This window comes from Artibeus jamaicensis, unplaced genomic scaffold (genome assembly GCF_021234435.1).
Source record: "Artibeus jamaicensis isolate MK-2021 breed Jamaican fruit bat unplaced genomic scaffold, CSHL_Jam_final contig_233, whole genome shotgun sequence".
Classification (NCBI taxonomy): domain Eukaryota; kingdom Metazoa; phylum Chordata; class Mammalia; order Chiroptera; family Phyllostomidae; genus Artibeus; species Artibeus jamaicensis.
Genome location: NW_026521486.1, coordinates 31,994,396 through 32,013,947, shown reverse-complemented (window position 1 = coordinate 32,013,947; position 19,552 = coordinate 31,994,396). Strand labels below are relative to the sequence as shown.

General features: G+C 36.8%; 1 protein-coding gene across 6 annotated transcripts in view; it reads left to right on the top strand.

Moving 5' to 3' along the window:
• C2CD5 (C2 calcium dependent domain containing 5) overlaps positions 1-18,408 on the top strand; it is an 88,534-nt gene extending 70,126 nt beyond the window's left edge. For 2 of the 6 annotated variants that reach the window (XM_037144809.2, XM_037144804.2), the window contains 10 exons: positions 133-194; positions 408-506; positions 1,255-1,344; positions 1,850-1,937; positions 2,929-3,015; positions 12,785-12,835; positions 13,718-13,819; positions 15,111-15,301; positions 16,264-16,410; positions 17,108-18,408. In XM_037144809.2, the coding sequence (XP_037000704.2) occupies positions 133-194; positions 408-506; positions 1,255-1,344; positions 1,850-1,937; positions 2,929-3,015; positions 12,785-12,835; positions 13,718-13,819; positions 15,111-15,301; positions 16,264-16,410; positions 17,108-17,239 (1,049 nt within the window). In that variant the 3' untranslated portion in view covers positions 17,240-18,408. The remainder of the gene's footprint in view (positions 1-132; positions 195-407; positions 507-1,254; positions 1,345-1,849; positions 1,938-2,928; positions 3,016-12,784; positions 12,836-13,717; positions 13,820-15,110; positions 15,302-16,263; positions 16,411-17,107) is intronic. The other 4 variants (XM_037144808.2, XM_037144810.2, XM_037144805.2 and 1 more) reach the window with 3 other exon arrangements.
• The last annotated feature ends 1,144 nt before the right edge of the window (positions 18,409-19,552 follow it).

Here is a 19,552-nt window from a genome sequence, read left to right as displayed (position 1 = left end):
AAGGTATAAAGTTTAGAAAAAGAATTAATTGTTCTTACAGTTAGAATTTCACATAGTAATTGAAAAATATTATTTTTAACACAAAAACAAATGAAATATTACATATATTTTAACTATAATTTATTTTGACAGGATTTTATAGTTGCAATACAGAGATTATGCCTGGTATAAATAATTGGACATCTGAGATACAGGTAAATCTTTCCCTTTTAATTTTAAGCAAATACAGTGTAAGTGACTTTAGAAAATATCTTTTTAATATGTTTTCTTTTTACCTCCTTATTGCAACTCAAATGTTGCCCTTTTTCATACCACATTAGATACTATTGTTATTTGGCAGTTTTATTAACTATCACAGTTATTAGTTAAAATAATAAAAGGGCATGCTTTCATATCCCCCCATTCAGATGTTCACATCAGTGAGAGTAATCCGACTAAGCAGCCTTAACCTGACTAATCAGGCCCTCAATAAGAACTTTAATGATCTCTGTGAAAATTTGCTCAAGGTAGGAACATTTTGACTTAACTATATTTTAATTAAAATTTCTGAGAGCCATGAAATTAAAATGAAAAAAGTGTATATATTATCTGGAATATGTTACACAGTTACAGGCTGAATTATTTTTTTTTACATACCCATCTTCACTGTGCCATCAGGCAAAATGCTTAAGTTGTCCTTTCTATTTTAATATACCATACAACAAAATAATTATATTTTAAGTTATTCCATAGTTTTAAAATTCATAAAAATGTATTGTGTGTATGTAAATTTAAAATACCTTTTTCTTATGTCATTTTTATGACATTTATAAGTATGATTAAACTCTATTGTCTGCTTAAATGTTAAAAATGTATTTTTTTAAGAGATTTTTTTTAAAGATTTATTTGTTTATCTTTAGAGGGGAAGGGAAGGAGAGAGGGAGAGAAACATCAATGTATGGTTGCCTTTTGCGTCCCCTGCTGGGAACTGGCTTGCAGGGAACCGGCCTGCAACCCAGGCATGTGCCCTGACTGGGAATCGAATCTCGATTGTCTGGATTGTCTGGTTCACAGGCCCGCGCTCAATCCACTGTGCTACACCAGCCAGGGCCAAAAATGTATTCTTAATGTAAGAATAGGGAAAACAGAAGTAGGTCAGTTTTGTTTCAATCCTTTAACTTTTCCATCTGCCATAATATAATATGCATTAAAATGTCAGGTTTTGTAAATTTTTAAATGAAAAGAAGTGATACTGCTAATATTTTCTATTAATAGAGCCTGTATTTTAAACTACGATCTATGATCCCCTGCTGCCTTTGCCATGTAAATTTTACAGTATCTCTGCCTGAAGATGAATTAATTCAGGTAATTAAGATTTAGTCTATTATTAAAGAAGATTTCTAGCTTCTTTCTGATCTGTTTTAATGCTATGTAAATTTGCCATAATTAAATCAGTGTAAATGGTTTTACTTCAAAATATTTTAAAACATATTAGTATGATTCAGACTGTGTGTGTGTGTGTGTATATATATATATGTATTTTTTTTTTTGAGCTCTAGTTATCTGAAGGTGGAATCACATTTGTGCTCCAGCACACATATAGTAGGGTTTGTACTTACGTGGGAATTTTCCAGTCCCCATTCGTTAGACAAGGTTCTTGAACTCTTCCTGAATCTATATTTAGGTGTACATGTTGAGCTTAGTTGTAGTCTGAATATCTGAACCGATGCATAATTCTGATTGAGAATCTTAACCAGGAAAGGTGAGTTAGCCAATTAGTGTAACTTGTTCTATGGTATTGAATAATATGTGTAAGAAACTTTTTTTGATGATGATTATTTTGCTAACCCTATTGTTTCTGTGATTCTAGGTCACAGTCACAGCAGTTGCAATAACTTTTGACAAAAATCAGGCTTTACAGACCACAAAAACACATGTTGAAAAGTCATTGCAACGAGGTAAACCTATGGTGAATGGGATCATAGCTCATGTTTGTCTACATTGTAGTTCAGTGATAAATTATAGAGGATAGGCAGACTGTATAAATGAATTCTTTATTGAAGAGAGTCTGCCACTTTTTATCTTTATCATAATTACTGTGGATAAGCATATGACTGACTTGATGCTTTTTACATGTGAATAGGTGGTTAACTGCTATTTACATAGAGATACTGCTGTTTTATAGACTCAAATTGTAGCATATTCTGCAGTAATGTAGAGGTTCCTACCCTAGTGTTGCTGAAGAGGTCCTCAAGGCATTTGGGAAACTATTGCTGGAGTAAGTGAGCATCGTGTTTTTCTCAGGAAAGGTCCCTTAGGATTCAACAGATTTTCAGAGGTTTTTTTTTTTTTTTTTTCAATAAACCTTAGGAAGTACCATTTTTAATAAATTCCAAAGAAACCCAAATTATTAGAAACCATTTATATATTCTTTTTAAAAATATGTTTAAAATATATTTTATTGATTATGCCATTACAGTTGTTCTATTTTCCCCCCTTCATTCCCCTCCACCCCATTTATGTGTTCTGAAGGAAAAAGGACAGTGTAGTATACTTTCTAAAGTTTAATGACTCATTGGCTGAATAAAATATCCAGATTTGTCTAAAAATTTTTTAAGTTGATTTCACTCTACATGTATAGCATTGAATTAATTATCAACAATTATGTGTTTAGATATTTGTCAAAGAAGACAAATAACTGGTTTAAGAATCATAGAACTAGAAAGATACAAAGAGTAGGATAATGATAATTATTATTTAACAAGTATTATTTGCAATGCACTGTGCTAAGAGACTTTGCACAGTGAAGGATCCCTATGGGAGCAACCAAGGAGAAAATAACCAAAATAAATTGGGGTGTGGAATATATATGCTATCCCAGATTTTTAGTTTTTAAAAATTAATAATAGATTATTAATAAATAACTAGTTTTTTCCCTTGCTTCCTAAGGCTCTACAGATAATGAAGAACTTCTGCAATTTCCACTGGAACTCTGTTCGGATTCACTTCCTTCTCATCCTTTTCCACCAGCCAAAGGTTGGTTAAATAAGGAAAATGCAAACACAGATCCTAGCTGTTAGTGTCTTTCACTTACTGTAGGTAATCTTATTTAACCTTAAAATGGAGATTTAGTCTTCATTCCTTCACACATGAACATGTGTGTTCATGTTCATACAGAGGAAAAAGTAATGTTCTTATTTTATACTCTCAAGTAATCTCAGCATATATTATTAAGGTAATCTTTCATATGGCAGTCCATTTTTATATGTCAAATGTAACTAAAGTTTTATTTTCAGAGGTTTGGATTTTCCAACCTAATTATGTACACATGATATATTTGAAATTTATATTATATTTGATAAATACTTTTTCAGCAACAACTGTATCTTATAAAAATTTTCATTTTGAAAATGAAAACAAACTACCTGTTTCCTTCAGTAGGTGTTTGAGAGATTTGGGGCGGCAGCAGCAATACAGGGTGTGCTTTTGTGTCTTTGGGTACCTGGGGTGCAACCAAGAAACATTTTTATGTGCTTAAAAGGTGCTTTTATTTTTTTTCAAATACAAAGTGATTGTCCCTTAATAACAGAAATTTTACTTGGATCTGTGCACTCTTTGGAGAGAAAGGTAGTTTATTTCAATTTCTCTTCTGATTTCAGTGCAATTTGTATTATAAAATTTACAGAATTATCATACCTTATTTTATAGCATTGTGTATACAGTAAATGCAGTTTGTGTTTTTTCTAAATGTTTCATTCTGAGAAATGATTCATTTATTACTTAAAACTGTATTGGCTTTTCTAATTTTTATATTTTATAATACAAGTGAAGTTATTTTATGATTTCTACTTGTCGGTTATACTATCTGGTACCAAACTAGGTATAATACAGAATTGCTTTATATTAATATTGCATGCCTGTCAATAGTCTTTACTAAATCAGTGCAAGTCTTATTCATGGAGATAAATAGATCCTGTTTCATATTTTGAAGATGAAAAGATGAACTACTTTTAAATTCTGAACTTTTTAACATAGTAACTGTGGTCCCTTATTTCTTTTGTTTAAATTAAAATTGTAATTTAGAACTCTGTGTGTGGGGGCTCCGCCTGCAGAACCTCCCCCACCCCCACACCCTATCCACCATGGTTGAGAGTAAGTCTACCAACACATGGTCTGCTTGGGGATTGAAAGGTGTCTGATCTCTCAAAGGAGAAGGGCCAGGAATTTGTTCCTCCATGGGCTTTTATTGGGTTCAGTCTGCATAGGAATACAGGTAAGCTCATCAATCGTTGTCAGGCAGTAAGGATCAAACAATAGATGACATACAAAGAACTACCAGGGCTTATTCTGAGTCAGGGGCAGTTAGCTAAAGGGCTATAGAACTTTAGGAAACAAACTCTTCTCACGCTTGTCAGAAAGTTGAGGACATTCTTAGTGAAGCAGGTTTCACAAGATTTTGTGCATTCTTTCTTATGCCTGATCTCCCAGGGGAACGGCCCATTCCTGCCTAGGGCTGCACTGCCCTCTGGCATTCGTTCAGGCTTAATTCAGGCAGAGGAAGTAAGCTAGCCAAGAGATTAAGAGACTTCTTGCAGACAGAATGAGGACTCAGACTATGTCAAAGCTGAGGGGTGAGGGTGTAGCGGACCCTGTCAAGCAGAGTCCACCTGTTGTGGCTGACGATGAGAATCAATGCACAGGTGACAACAATCTTGTGTGGAAAAAGGGAACCGCACGACTACTCTCTCAAGGGGAGAGTGCCTATGGCTGCCTCGGTCACTCCCTCAAGAGGGGAGCGCCCCGACCCTTGCCTAGACAGGCTTTTATTGTTTTCCTGGGGTCTTACATTAGAGAAAATTTTATTTAACTATCACATAGAATATTATTCCCTACATTTTAGGTACAATCAAAAAAATGAAAATAACATGCAGAGGGGAATGGTGATGAGCTCATTAGCTCTGTCCTTGGGAGAACTCATACAGGCTTTGTAAATTACCTTGAAGATAGACAATACATATTTGTTGTTTTAGACCAGGTGATGGAGTTTAAGCAAGAGCAAGCCATAACAATCTGTATGCATTTTCTAGGCCTGATTCCAACAGGAAAACTCAGTTTGAAGGTCTGGCTCCTGCCCACCACTTCATTTCTGTAGGTTTTCCATACAGAGCTGAGTCACATTGGCCAGGCCAAGACAAACCAGTCTCTTACACAAGGGTCCATCACCCCCTTTCGCTGTAGCCCCTCAAGTCCTTCCCTGGGGGCTCCCCAGGATCGTGCCTGTCTTAGGTCGTCCCTCCCTTGAGGAATCTTACCCATCATTGGCTAACCAGTCATCTGCCCAGGGCCAAGCAGGGTGAAGTAAAAGGGGGCAGAGGCAGCACCCCTATCAGGAAGATAAGATTTGTTTCCTTAGTGGTTTATGGTCCCAAAGTCTCTTTACTCAGCCTTAGCCATGGGGGGAGGGGGTTACAGCTTCTGAAACCAGCAGGGTGGTTCCCAACATCAGTGGAGAATTTTTGCATACCTCAACTTCCTTGAAAGAACACAAAAGAAAAATCAAATGGTAATCTAAGTTCAGATTTATAAATTAAATCTAGCTCAAGAATAAAAAGTAGAACTCTTAAGAGTATCCAATGAACTGACCAGACATTTTTTAACTCCTGCTTTATGCAAAGACTTGTATTTAACACAAGGTTAGTTCCAAACCACTTTTAGGTATCATTTTATTTATCTTTACCCTGAAGTGTGGGGGGAAGAAAAACATAATAAAAAACCAATCGACAAAAGAGATTTGATCAATTGCTAATCAATAGGATATAAATGTGTAGTTGGGTCCTGTTAGCTCTGTTTTGGCATGTTGTTAAACTATATGTAAGTTTGCCTTATCTGTACTGATAACTTGAGTTGTCTGTGGTAGCTCTCAAAATGTTTTCAGAGATTATTATAACTAGTATTTCTTGTCATTAGTATGTTTTGTTCAAAAGATTCTGTGTGAACTGAAAAACAAAGAAGAATTTGAACAGATTAAGTAATATCTGAATACTACTTAAAATACTTCCTATTCATCTTAGGGTGCAATGAGAGGGACCTGGGATCTTTTCTCAGTTCTGCTGCTGATAGGTGTGAGACCTCAGGCCAATTTAAACTGCAGTTTCTTATCTGTAAAATGTGAAAGGATTGGAGTTCCTTCTAGCTTTTAAAATTCTTAAATTCTTTGGGTTTCTCTATTATTCTTCTTATTAAAAACAAATCAAAACCTAAATTATGCCTAAGGTCACACTGAGCTTATTTTCCAGATAGCTTCTAATCAATTAAACCAATAATCTGTAAACCATGGAATTTCTTCAGAGGTGCTTCCTGACTTCCCAGGAGGCGGGTGGGCAGGGAGGAACTGGGGACAGCAGGCGAGTGGGCAGATAGGTCTCTGGACCCCCAACCCTCCATCCACACTAGAGCGGCTTCATTACAGTGTGCTTTTTACCTGTTTTCTGTATGTGACTTTGTTTGAGAGACGTGTTTCAAAGTTGGAAAACAACGGAATCAGATGATGTCACCTTTATTACCGCCATCATCACCATCTTCATAATGATCAGTATCATCACAGTTACTACTAATGCATATAAAACTTTTTATATTAAGTGCTTAACTGAAAAACCTATGTGCTTTTCCTTAACTATTACATTTCTAAATCATCAGTAAACATCACAAAGTTTATCTGTACCTGTTGTAAATAGTTTTGTAAATTGTGGTTTGTGTTGCATGCTTATTTATTGTCTTTGCTCCCTCAAAGTCTTTTCAGGAGGACATGGGCTACACCAAATACATTTGAAAAAGTTATCTTAAAGAAAATGCTTTTCAAGATTAGAGAATAGGATGAGTTTTGAAAAGGTCTGAAAAATGTTATAATAGAGTTATAACCCGATTGAAGTAACTGAGCATTATAACTAAAGGCTTTGAATAGAGAATAGAAATATCTGCAAAAAGTTAAACTATAACAATTTAGAGGAAATAAGCAAAAGAAAGAGGTAACAGTACTAGGAATAAATGCTCAGAAACGCTTTGACTTTCTTATATGCAACCACTACTAAGAAGTAAATAAATATATAGTTTTTACAGTTTTGTTAGTTCAGTTAGCTAAGCCAATAGAGCTTTTTTATTTTAAATTCTGAAAACTTTGGGTTCTCATTTATTTCTCATGTCCTTATCACAAACAGAATGATTTGTTAAAATTTTTGTTTCCTTTTATGTTGACAGAGAAGTTTCAAGAGCTAAGCACAGTTATGTTTATTAATACTTACATCTTTTCACTTGTAGATAAACCTTTTCTCTTTGTGTTACTGATGATGAGTGAATATCATGTAAAGATGCTACAATTACATGTATCCTAATTCTGTGTGTAGACTAAGCCTGGGCCTGAATTGTCCATCTATGTTCAGTTTGTCCTTCCAACTTTTGTTATATTTGGTTTTGTTTCTCAAGGTGACAAAACAGTTTGAGTTATGTCTCAAATTTATGGTTGACTTGGTGTTACCTTGTCTTGATTTTTCTGATTTTAAATATTAAAAGGTGCTGAGCTGAAGTAATTTCTTAAAGGACATTATCATGTGAAGGTCATGGTTATTGTGAGGATCATAGATGATGTGGCATTGACATAAATTACTTATTTTCACATGAGGCTGTGTTATGAAAACAAAATGGCTGTAGCAAATTTTTATACTGCTTGCATAATGTTTTTCCTGACTGTTAATGTCTACACTTAAGTTTTCTCTGAAATAGTTTCAGGAGACTTTAAAAATGATATGTATAGAAAAGAAGAGAGCAATATAATAAAAATGGGGAATCTGAGTAAATCTAATCTGGGTAAATCTAAAAAAATCAGTAATATTTTTCTCATAAACTAGTTGATCTCAATAATTTTATACATGTAATTTTCATAAATGTTAGCATATTACTTTGGATGTACTTCTAAAGATGTAAATTTGGAGCTATTAAATACCATGTTATAGAGCTTAAGAACTTACATTAATGACAAAAGTATATGAATTATATACTGCTGTAAATATATCTCAAATACTTCATAAACTTATCTATAATAGGACAGTCATTTTCACTGAAAGTGAGAGTTTTAAGACTAAAAAGCTTTAATTAAGTCAGTATTAGTTTTTATATATTGTTGGATAAAACTGGATAGAAGAAAAGTTTTAAACCCACCTCGTTGCTGTTTTCATTTTGCGGTACGCGTTCCTCATGCTCAGTGGCACAAGCTAGAGGCTAGCAAGGTTCCTCTTTTCATCAAGCAACTGCCGACTGATGTGACAAGGGCAGGCCGAAATCTGGACTGCACTATAGAGGGAAATGAGTGGGCTTCCTCTCAAACGTTGTATGCCAAAATCAGGTGCCCACTTCAGAAGTTTTTTATGTAGACTTATAGAGTTATTTTTTTCTTTTTGTTAAATCAAATTTGATTTTAAAAGGTAGTGTAACTTTTTAAATTTAACGACCTGCCTCACATTATTTTAAACTAGCAATTAGAGTTACAACTCTATAAAAACTTCTTGTTAGCTTTCATTTTTTTCCATGCCAACTAATGGTTTTGAGTTCTTACAAGTATATATAATTCTTTATACTAACTGAAATACTTTTATATGTTAACAATTCATTGCATGTATTTTTTTGTCTCTCTCCCTCTTTTTAAAATGTATTTTGTCTCAATGACCAGATGGCATGAACAATAAAAAGTTCTCTGTATTATTGGTTACCACAATAATCCATGGGAGATTCTGAAAGGGAGAGAGGCTGAGGGGAGTGGGAAGGAGAAGGAGCTAAAAATAGAAACTAAAGAGTGGAAAATGTGTGAAAAACTTACCCCCGAAATAGGAAGGAAGAGAATTGATGGAGAAGTAGGGTTAAAGGATCTCAGCTTCTTTAAGGCAGATTGAGGATAGTGAAATCCAGAATCAGAAGGAGAAGTAGTAAAAAGCAAAGAAAAATGAAAACAAGGAACTGGAAGAAAACAGGGATTATTTGGAAGAGACACTGAAAGAGATGGTAGTGAAAGGAGGAAAACAGTACAAAGGAATTAAAGAAAAAGGGCAGGTGGTTTAGGATGTTGTGAACCTTTAGTTGGAAGCTTTAACAAACCCAGATAGAAAAGCTAATCATCTTTGACCTCTAAAGTAGGTACTACCTTTGTAGTTGAATATTTTTCCCTTGTGGACTGTCCAAATTGAAGTATTAATAGCTTTCTCTGTGCCTTAATAATTTTTAACTATAATATGGCAATTCCATTTTCAATCCGCTCATATTTGAATATCATTGTAGACAAAGTTTATATCCTTTAACTTGGTCATTGAGCCAGATTTTATAGTTATAATACTCATCTAATCCATGCATTATAGGTTGGTGGAAATGCCTAGAGGAACATAAACCCAAATTTTGATCATACTAACTTAAACTAAGAATGCTTAAATAGAAAAATACAGCATGAATTGTAAAGACTCCTGATAGCATACATTTTAACCTGCCAGCGGATCTTATCGTAATTCCCAGGAATTTTTTCAGTTTTAGTAATTTTCTTAAGATGACCAGATAAGATTGTCTCACATATTGTTTAATTATTCAGAGCAAAGATGATCTGGGAATTCTAACAATGTAAAGTGAATAAATGGTCAGAAGAGTGAGTAGTCAGCGTAGAACTGTATCATAGCCGATCAGCATCTTTGTCATTGGTGTGACACATTATTTGGGAGGATAGGGACATCTCAAACTGCAGAAGAGTTGGAGGAGCATGTGTCATTGAAGGAGGAAGAGTCCTTGGCACATTTTTTTTGTCATCAATTTACTCATTTTCACTAAACTGCTTTTAACGTACATTAGTCCCCACCCCAGTACCACCAGGGCTTGTTGTATAGTGTTGGAGTGTGCTAGGAGAGTAATAAAACCGCACGTTCTGTTTGCCATGCCAACTTTCTCAGGTCATTTGGGGATAACAGGGTTATCACTTATTTGTGCTTTTTTAAAAAGCAAAAGAATCTTTTCCTTGTATTTTATAAGGAATTATAAGAGAAGCAGGTTGCCATGTGGCTTGCCTGGGACTCCCTTTGCAGCTAGAATGGGGACCTCACACAGTCTCAAACTCTTCCACGTAGATGTACAAATGGTCCAAATAAGCATTAGCCCTCAACCAAGCCCAAGAGATTTTTTATAAGATTTATTTTCCTATATATGAAGGGTTGTCTTTTTTTATAGTATTGGCTTAGAGATTATATATGTTTTTTTATTTCTTTTTAACCAGTATTATTAGTTTTTCAATGAATTTATATTTGTAGTACCTGCTCTTCTGTAGAGCTTATTAGCTGGGAAGGCAGATTGTAGTCAGACAGAGTTGGTGTGGCTCAGAGCCCAAGGTCATGAGATGTTGGAGGTATTCAGACCAGTCTAGGCGCTGCTCTTTGCCTGCTGCCAGGACTAGCTCATCTTGGGCCTTTTCTCAAAGAAAAAAATTAAGATCATAGCAAACATATTAAAGATGAACCTGCTCTCCTTAAGTGAGATAAAGCTTCTCAACTCACCCTTTCTCTTATGAATGTCTTCAATTTTACAACTTTGGGTTTTTCTTTCAGATTTTAATTCAAACACTCATATTTGAGGGCTGGGAATAAACATTTAAAAATTTTTTTTCTCTTCCCCATCCTTTGTAAAATTTTATGAGGAAAGTAGTAAATGCACATGCTGAAAAATTCAAATCCTACCAAAAAATGATATAGTCCAATAAAGCATCCTTTTCCCTTCATTTCCCTTCTCAAGAGGCATTCTGTTTTTTAAAAATGTTTATTGATTTTAGAGGGAGGGGAGGGGGAAGAGAGACACCAGTGTGTGGGAAGAACATCGATTGGTTGTCTCCCATACATGCCCTGACCTGGGATGGAACCTGCAACCTAGGTATGTGCTCTGATGGGGAATCAAATCCCCAGCCTTTTGCCGTGCAGGACGATGCTCCAGCCACCTGAGCCACACCAGCTGGGGCAAGGCAACAGCTCTTCATAGCTTATCACCTGTCTTTGTAAAATACTCTTATTTTTTCCTTTTTTTAAAATACAAAGATTTTACATACTATTATATACCTTTGTATTGTTCACTTGCTATATGTATATTTAGAGATGGAAACAGATGCTTTCTATGTTTAAGTTCTTTTTGTGGGCATTTGCCATTAAGTTATATATAGTTGCTACTGGGGACTCCCACATTACCCAGATATTATTGAGGTATAGAACATAATTTCATTTTAGTAATTTCCACATTTTTTTGCTTCCCCTCCTGCCTCCCCCTCCCCGCATATTTTAAAAACTTGCACAGAATTCCTAATGCTGACTGTATTTTCTGTAATTCTACACTCACCAAGGGCATATGAGAGCCCGGGACCCTCCTGGGACGTGTAACCCAGGGCAGGCCTCTTGCCGTTCCATCACTGGGTCTGTTTTCGCGCCCAGATGTCCCTAGAGATCTGGTAAGCCTCCGGATGTCAGTTCCGTTCTGGCCTTCCTCCTGTAGATTCCACCTTCTCCTGGGCTTCCAGGGCCCCTCAGGGTCCTAGGTCCAGAGGACACCTCCCTGCCTACCTGTTCAGTCTGCGGGCGTGTTTATCAGGGCATGTGCACAGCATAGCACCCTCACAGGCGTGGTGCGGGCCCACCTGGTGGTCCCGTTTATTCTTTAGCTTAGTACTGTAGTAAGAGCAAGGTCGACCACTCAGCGTCAGCTAGTGCGGTCACTCGACCTGTGAAATGGGGGAGGGGTGGGACTTGGGAGATACTTCGTTGCATCTACTTATCAGAAACGTTTTGTACAAGTCATACTTTTGAAAAGTATCACTTTTATCAATTTAAGAATGTTACCAAAATATTGACACATTAGGCGGAGACAAAAATATTTACTTAGTTTGTAATTTTTAAAAAAAAAGGCTGACCCAAATAATTCTCAGTGTTCCTTATGAGTTATTTGTAACTCGACAACACTCCTCCTTCAGTTATAAAATTCTTTGAAACAAAAATTTAAATATGCTAGTGGGGCTAAAGCCTGAACATTAGAAATAAATGATTTTAAAAATAGTACTGTTTAAATTTACACAATGCCTAAATACCTATAATAAAAATATAAAATATCTGAGAAAATTCTGGATGCTATTTTATGAGGTACTGGAAAGGAAGTGATTGGGATCCCTGGTTATTTCTATGGAGAGCAGTCACTTTTTCATTCCGCAAAGTTTTGGTACCACCAGAGGAAGCTGTTGGTAGCGAAGTCCTTGACTGAAGGAGTTGGTGGTAAGGTGGGTGAGCGGGGGTTTTGGCTAGTAAGGAGCTTGTGTTTATCTGTGAGACATCGGTCACTGCTTTGTCTGTAGTTTTCAACCTTAATAGTTCTCTCACCAACAGGTATTTCCCTTGCATGTTTCATTTCCGGTTCTCTTCCCAATACCTTGACCTTTTCTCTGCTCAGTCTTCTCACATTCTCTTTTCATCCTACTAACATTTTACTAGTGTGTTTATACTTTCTCATGTCTATGAAGTTTCTGAAACTCTTTTTGTCTTCTTTGGCATGGTATTTATTAATTGAGCTAGTTTTTACTCGTATATAGCAATAGAAATTGCATTTTAAACCTTAATAATTCTGTTGGTTTGCTTTTACAATGAAGCCATAAGATTGCCTCCGATTCATCTGGCTTATAGAGAGTATTTACAAACAGCAAAGAAGAGATACTGGCTTGTATTTAGCATCCAAGCTAATGTTGTTCATATTGTCTTATTAGAACACCTGGAGATTGCAAGTTCTAACTCAGGTATACCAGCTGCACAGAGAGGTGAGTTCATCTAATTAAGCAAATAGTCACCGAAGGTGCGAGATTCTAGCGTGTGGTGCATAAACGTGCAGACATTGGAGAGATGCACTGGACAGTGGAATAGACACCAGAATGTGGCTTTATTGTAGTTAGAATGTGTCTCAAAAATATTAATGAAACTAATATTTCATTTTTTAGCATTTTCATAGTATTCCAGTTTCTAAAATTAAATTTTAGGTTTTCTGTAATTTTTAAAGCTCAATAGTAGTAAAAGTTATTCTCTTTAAAAGGATAACTTGTTAGGCTCACACCTGCCACCTACACCATTAGCATGAGCTTTGTTGCCAAAATCATCCATGGAAGGAAAATATGGACAGAAACGACCCTTTGGCTTTCCTGTTGATCACGGCAGAAAGAAGGTATTTTAATAAAAGATAAATCAACTAGAGATATTTTCATGTATTCTTCAACATTTGGCTCTCATTATTTTTAGTTCTGACTTTATGGTAGAAATAGGAAAGGCGGTTATTCAGAAAGGTGGGATTACAAATCAAAGTTCTAAAATATCAACAGCTAAGACATTATAAACTAAAAAGAATTGGGGCGGAAGTTAGTTCAAACACAGCACGTGGTCCTTTCACTGACACTTCTGTTAAACCCACTTTTATTTCCCCAAGAGATCACACAACCATGACATCACCGAAGACGCTCAGCCCGCTCACTGAGAAACTGGTTCTGGACAAATCAGTGTCTCAAGCTTGACTCTTTACTGTCTCTCTTGTCTGACTTGAAAAGGACCGTTCTTTTTCTGTGTAACAGTTAAATTACATCATTAGAAGGAGTGTTATGACGAGTAAGACGTCATACATATTTTTTTCTTTTGTTTTCTGTCTGTGTTTCCAGCAACGTCAGTTGATTACAGTTCCTTTGCAGACAGATGCAGCAGCTGGATAGAGCTCATTAAACTGAAAGCTCAGACCATAAGGCGCGGATCAATTAAGACAAGTAGGCGGATGTTTCTACCACATTATGATCTGAGAAGCATATCTCTGATTTCCCAGTGGTGAAGGCCAGACTTTTCTGCCCAATGATAACATTGCCAATCAATCATGTTTTGGAGTGTGAAAGCTGCAGACTGATGGTCATTTAGCAAAAGTTATTGAAGGGCCTTTAGATTTGTTAGTTTTCACTGTAGAATTGTGTTTTTAAAATTTTATTTCTGGTGACAGTGTTCTTAAAAGTATATGAATAGATACTATATTATTCTAGCAGAAGGAAATTTTCAACTCTCTTTTTGAAGAGATACTCTTCCAGGACGCAAGTTACTATCTAGCATATGGCATGTGTCAATTTTCTAAGTGTGATATCCAGAGGGCTGATAGAATGAGGTATTTCTGGAGAGAGAGTACTTATCTCTTAATCTCACTGATAGAACCAAGATCATCATATGTTCATTATCTATATTCCAAGTGTTTTGGTAGATTTGAGGTAAATGTATTTAAGTACATTAAAAGGAAAGGAATTATGTTTTAGAGGAAAGATCATAGGATATGGAACCAGTCAGATCTGGTTTTGAATACTAGCAGTGCCATTTTAATAGCTGTGTGACCTTGGGCGAGTTATTTAACTTCTCTGGGCCTCAGTTTCCTCGTGTGGAAATGGGGATAATAATATCTATGTTTCTGGGTTGTTGTAAGGATTAGATATATATATATATGTATGTGTGTGTCTGGCTTATACTAGTTATTTGATAATCAGTAGCTATTATTTTATCACCAATCAACTTTTAGACAGCCAAGGTCATTTTTAAGTTTTTAAAATTACGAGTTTGATGGTCTGGAAAAGAAATCTATCACAACTAGTTCACATAAGGTTTATCTACAAGTTGAGAATGATGAAGTGGTCTGAAAAATATGGAAAAACTGGGAAATGGAACAACTTTCACACTCTCTTTGTAATAATTTGTTCCTCCAGCAGATAATTTTTAATTGCTCTGCCGCTTTTTCTTTTCTTCACTTTGTAACGATCATTGTATGTGTAACTACACCGCATCGACATTTTCTTTTGCAGGAATGCCATTTTTCTTCCAAAAGAATTCCATTCCAGCATTGTCTCTCATGTTTTTCTTTGTCTCTCTGTTTTAATCGCATGCAATGCATGACAGTTTCTTTTCTTTCATGACACGGCTTAGCCTCACAGACAGCTGAGTGTTGTCACCGCTTTCTCGGAAACCCTGGGGAACGATTGAGTTGCTGGCATCTGACCCGGGGGCTTTCTGTGCTCTCTCCAATTTTAGCTGTGACAGTTGACAAAGCGAGTCCAGTGGGCGAAGGAAACCTCCGCAGTCGTTCTGCCCCACCGTGCGCCAGTTCCACAGTTGGGGTTGTTAAGATGACACCTCTTTCTTTCATTCCTGGAGCAAAAATAACTAAGTACCTCGGGATAATTAACATGTTTTTCATTCGGGAAACCACTTCTCTACGGGAGGTAATTTTCATAGATGTTACTTCAGTATTTTTGTGAATTTTCTCTGTGATTGAAGATATTAATGACAAAGCCCAAACAAGTGTGTTTTTTTTTGTTTGTTTGGGTTTTTTTTGCCACATCTCTCTTTTGTCCCCTATAACCTGTCTGGATTGATTCTAGGTTAGACTTACCAAATTTCATATAATAGCTAGTATTACCATAAGCTTATGAAAAAAGCAGATAGAGTCCCTGAACTGATGGAATGTACCATGCCCTAGTGGAACTGGAGCATGATGGACACTAAATAAATAATTGTATCACTGTCAGTGATAGTAAGTAATAAAAGAAAGAAAACAGAGGCCATCAGAAAATATAATGGGGAACCTGCGTTTAGATTTGGTCGTTGGGGTAGGTGTCCCTAAGGAAGTGCCATGTAAGCCAGACCCAAAGACTTGGATGAGTTCCCCTGGTAGGCAGGTGGGTAACAATGCTGGAGCCTTCAGGAACCGCGTGTGCAAAGACCCTGAGGCAGGAGGAGTACTTGACACCTTTGAGAAATTCACAGAAGGCAAGCATGACTGGAACCTGGTTCAGCACGGAGGTTTATTGTTTATGTTTATCGTCAATTTATTTGAACGAGGATGGGAACGATTTGATGGAGGGAGAGGTTGGAGATGGAGGAACAATTTGAATTCCTGCTCTGCCATTTACTTACTGGCCATGTGATCATAGCTAGTCATGGGCATATTACAAATTCTTTGGGCTTCAGTTGCATCATTTGTAAAAATAAGGATAATAATCTCTATCATAGTCATGTATTGAATAAAGGTTTGTTCTTTCATGCAGTGAATCCTTATGAAGGAAATTAAAATTATCCATTATATGAACATAATTGCAGATGATTTAGTATCTATTCTTTGACATTTTATATCCATTCGTGCATACATGTATATAGTTTGATTTTCCTATGCGTTACCATGTAGGAAGGAGGAGTCAGTGGTTTTCTCCACGCTTTCATCGCTGAAGTGTTCGCAATGGTGAGAGCGCATGTTGCTGCATTGGGAGGGAATGCCGTTGTCTCCTACATAATGAAGCAGTGCGTCTTCATGGAGAATCCAAATAAGAACCAGGTAAGACGCAGTTATCTCTGCCCGGGAACCTGCGGATTTCCCTCACAGCCTTCCCACCTGCCACCCTCCCCTGCAAAAGAGATTGGTTCTTTATAGAGCCCTTCGATTCTCTGTGCTTAGAACATGTTCTAAAGCATATATTAATAACCATGGTCATGCCTAGGTCAGATGCTGTTTTCACATCCCAGGTGACTAGTTAGTACTCCCAAACACTTCTGGGAGTTTTGCTCCTAATTTACTCCTCTTCTTGGTGGGTGTTTGGAACACAGTGGTGGCTGACTGGGGACAGTTAAAAATGCCCTCTGGTTTGGACTACGATGCTGTCAGGTTCTAATTGCCATGCTGGTGAAGAGTACGTCGTATTGAGGCCATACTGGGTTTTTATTTTTTATTTTTTAGTAAGTATAATTCTGTTCATGGGGGCTAAGGAGTGTTGCTTAGGTTAAATTTTAGAATAAGTTTATTTTTTCCGTTTTGTTAAGATAACCCACTTAACATTGTTAAAGATTCCTTTAAAAAATAAATGACTACCATAGTGTCTTTTCTGAGTTTTCTTTCCTGTGAATTGCCTTCTTATCCTTTGCTCGGTTTTCTCCTGGACTATCTTTTCTCTGATGACAGTGGTGCCCCTACCGTGACAGAAGAGTATGACTGTATTGGTGAATCTGTGACCAGATTTGTCCTGTCATCCTTACAGGCGCAGTGTCTGATAAATGTAAGTGGTGACGCAGTGGTTTTTGTTCGGGAATCCGAACTAGAAGTGGTGTCAACTCAGCAACCCGCTGCCCACTGCCAGTCGTCCTGTGCTGGAGGAGAAGTTACAACCTGAGGTGCATCGGGAAGGGCTCGGCCAAAGGAGTGTGTCTGTCTCCATTGTTGTGTCATTAAGTATCTTCCTAGACTTTTTAAAAACTAAACTTAATTTGAGATAATTAAAGAAGAATCGGTGCATTATGAGTGGGTTTGATTAGTCCAGCATCTCTTGGAGGCATGAGAATTTTCTAATCTTGACATTTTGTTTGCCAGGCCCAGATAGGCCTCAAGGAATCTTGACCCTTCAGTAAATTAAGTTCTCAGACAACAGTAGCAAAGGTGGAAGATACTTGGAATTTATGTTGATTTTAATAAAATCATAATGTACAAAATGAAATGGGAAAATCATCAGGAAACTAGGATAGCCACCCTAGTATGACTTAGAAAAGCTAAGCAACAGATTCACAAATTGCTAATGAAGAAATATTCAATTTGAGGGACCTGTGGGAAAATGGAGAAAAGTTTTCAGAAAACTGTGTGGGTTTCTCAGTGTGTTTTGTTTTGATGAGGATTTGGTCACAACTGAAAGGGAGCCGTGCTGCTTCTTTTAAAAAGAAGTTAGAACTCCGCAGCCCACATCCATGGTGTGTCCCAGCTGTTGCAAACGGAGACAAATGTGTCAGTGCCAGTGCTCTTTCATGGGAAGCTTTAATGATATCTCCAAGGAGGGAGGGAAAAATTATAACCTAAGTGGCCAAATTTCAGTTGGTGCTTAATTTGTATAGAAGAGGCTTGACTTCAACAGGGAAGAAAAGGTCAGTGAATTTTTTTTGAAATGGTTAAAAGAAATGATCTAATCGGAACATAAAATTATTTTCTAATAAAATTATAATGTACTTCTATCAAATAGAATTTTAGTCATATTTTAGGGACTTTTGATGGTGAGTTAGGCTGTATTTGGCATAGAATTTGGAAGTGTAACTTGAATGTAAATATGCTGCAAAATGTTGAATGTATAATAGGAATACTTTTTCTGTCAATGCCAAATACCTATTATAAATGAACCTTAAAAAAGTACATTCCTCCTTTGCACAATGAAATTTCTCAATGAAACTCATGATTTTGCTCTTCCAGGATAACAAACCGCCGTAGAGACTGGGAGTTGTTTTCTTGTTATCACAGGTGTCAATATTTTTCTGTATTTTGTTTATAATTTTATTTTTTAAATAAAAAAATTAAAGACAACTGGAATGTCCCTTAATCTCTGTTTGGCCTCCTCGATACACTACTGTCCGAAGTCTGGCTCCCTCCACATTTGACCGTCTCCCTTCATTCCTTCATTGGACGAATACCTACTGGGCATCTGCTGTGTGCGAGGCCCTGTCCTTAATTTGGGGGGAAAGAATAATCATGACTGTGGCCCTCTCTGTCTTTAGTAAACAGGTATTCATTCAACAACTATTTAGCACACGTCTGCTAGATCCCAGGGCATAGTTTCAGGCCGTGAACAACAGGGCAGGCCTCAGTTCTTGTGCTCCCGTGAGCTGCACAGGAAAATAATTTGTAAAACGTGGTGTCTAGCAGTGTAACAATTGCTCATGTGTACTGAATGCTCACTGTGTGCCAGGCGGCGTAATAAATACAGTTTTGTTTTAACCGTTTATAGAAACCCCCTGAGGTAGGCATTGTTAAGCCCCATTTTATAGCTGAGGCAGCTGAGAGTTTATTGGATTCACCCAAAGACACAATCAGTAGTGGGGCCAAGATTTAGGCACTGTCAGTCTGGCCCCGACATCTACACTATTAAGTGAGAAAATATCTGTAGCTCGGAATGGAGGTAGCTTGGTAGCTTCCCAGAGGAAATGAGAATAGTTAAGCTCAGTCTGGAAAAAATAGGCAGTTCACTAAAATTGGCTTTGGGTGGTAAACAGTACAATATACAGATGATATATTACAGAGTTGTACACTTGAAATCTATGTCATTTTATTAAACCAGTAAATTCAATAAAAAATTTTAAAAAGGAATGTGGGTAAATGCTAGCCTAAAAAATTGAGCCTTTCCTAGTAGGAAAGTCAAGGCATATTTTTCAGATTAGATTTCTAAATGTTAAAAAATTCATTATAGCAGGGGCAGGCAGAATAATGCTACCCCGGAAGTCCACAGCCTTATCCCCAGAATCTGTGAGTATATTGTCCTTCATGACAAAAGTGACTTTGCAGATACGGTCAAAGTGGAAGACTTCGTGGTGAAGAAATTATCTATGGTTACCTGGTTGGGTTCTGGAAACCGGTCACATGAATCTTTAACATTCACAAAAAGTGAAAGAATGGGACAGGAAAGAAGGTTAGAGAAATTCTATGCGGTGGAGTCTAGCTGCTGGCTTTCGAG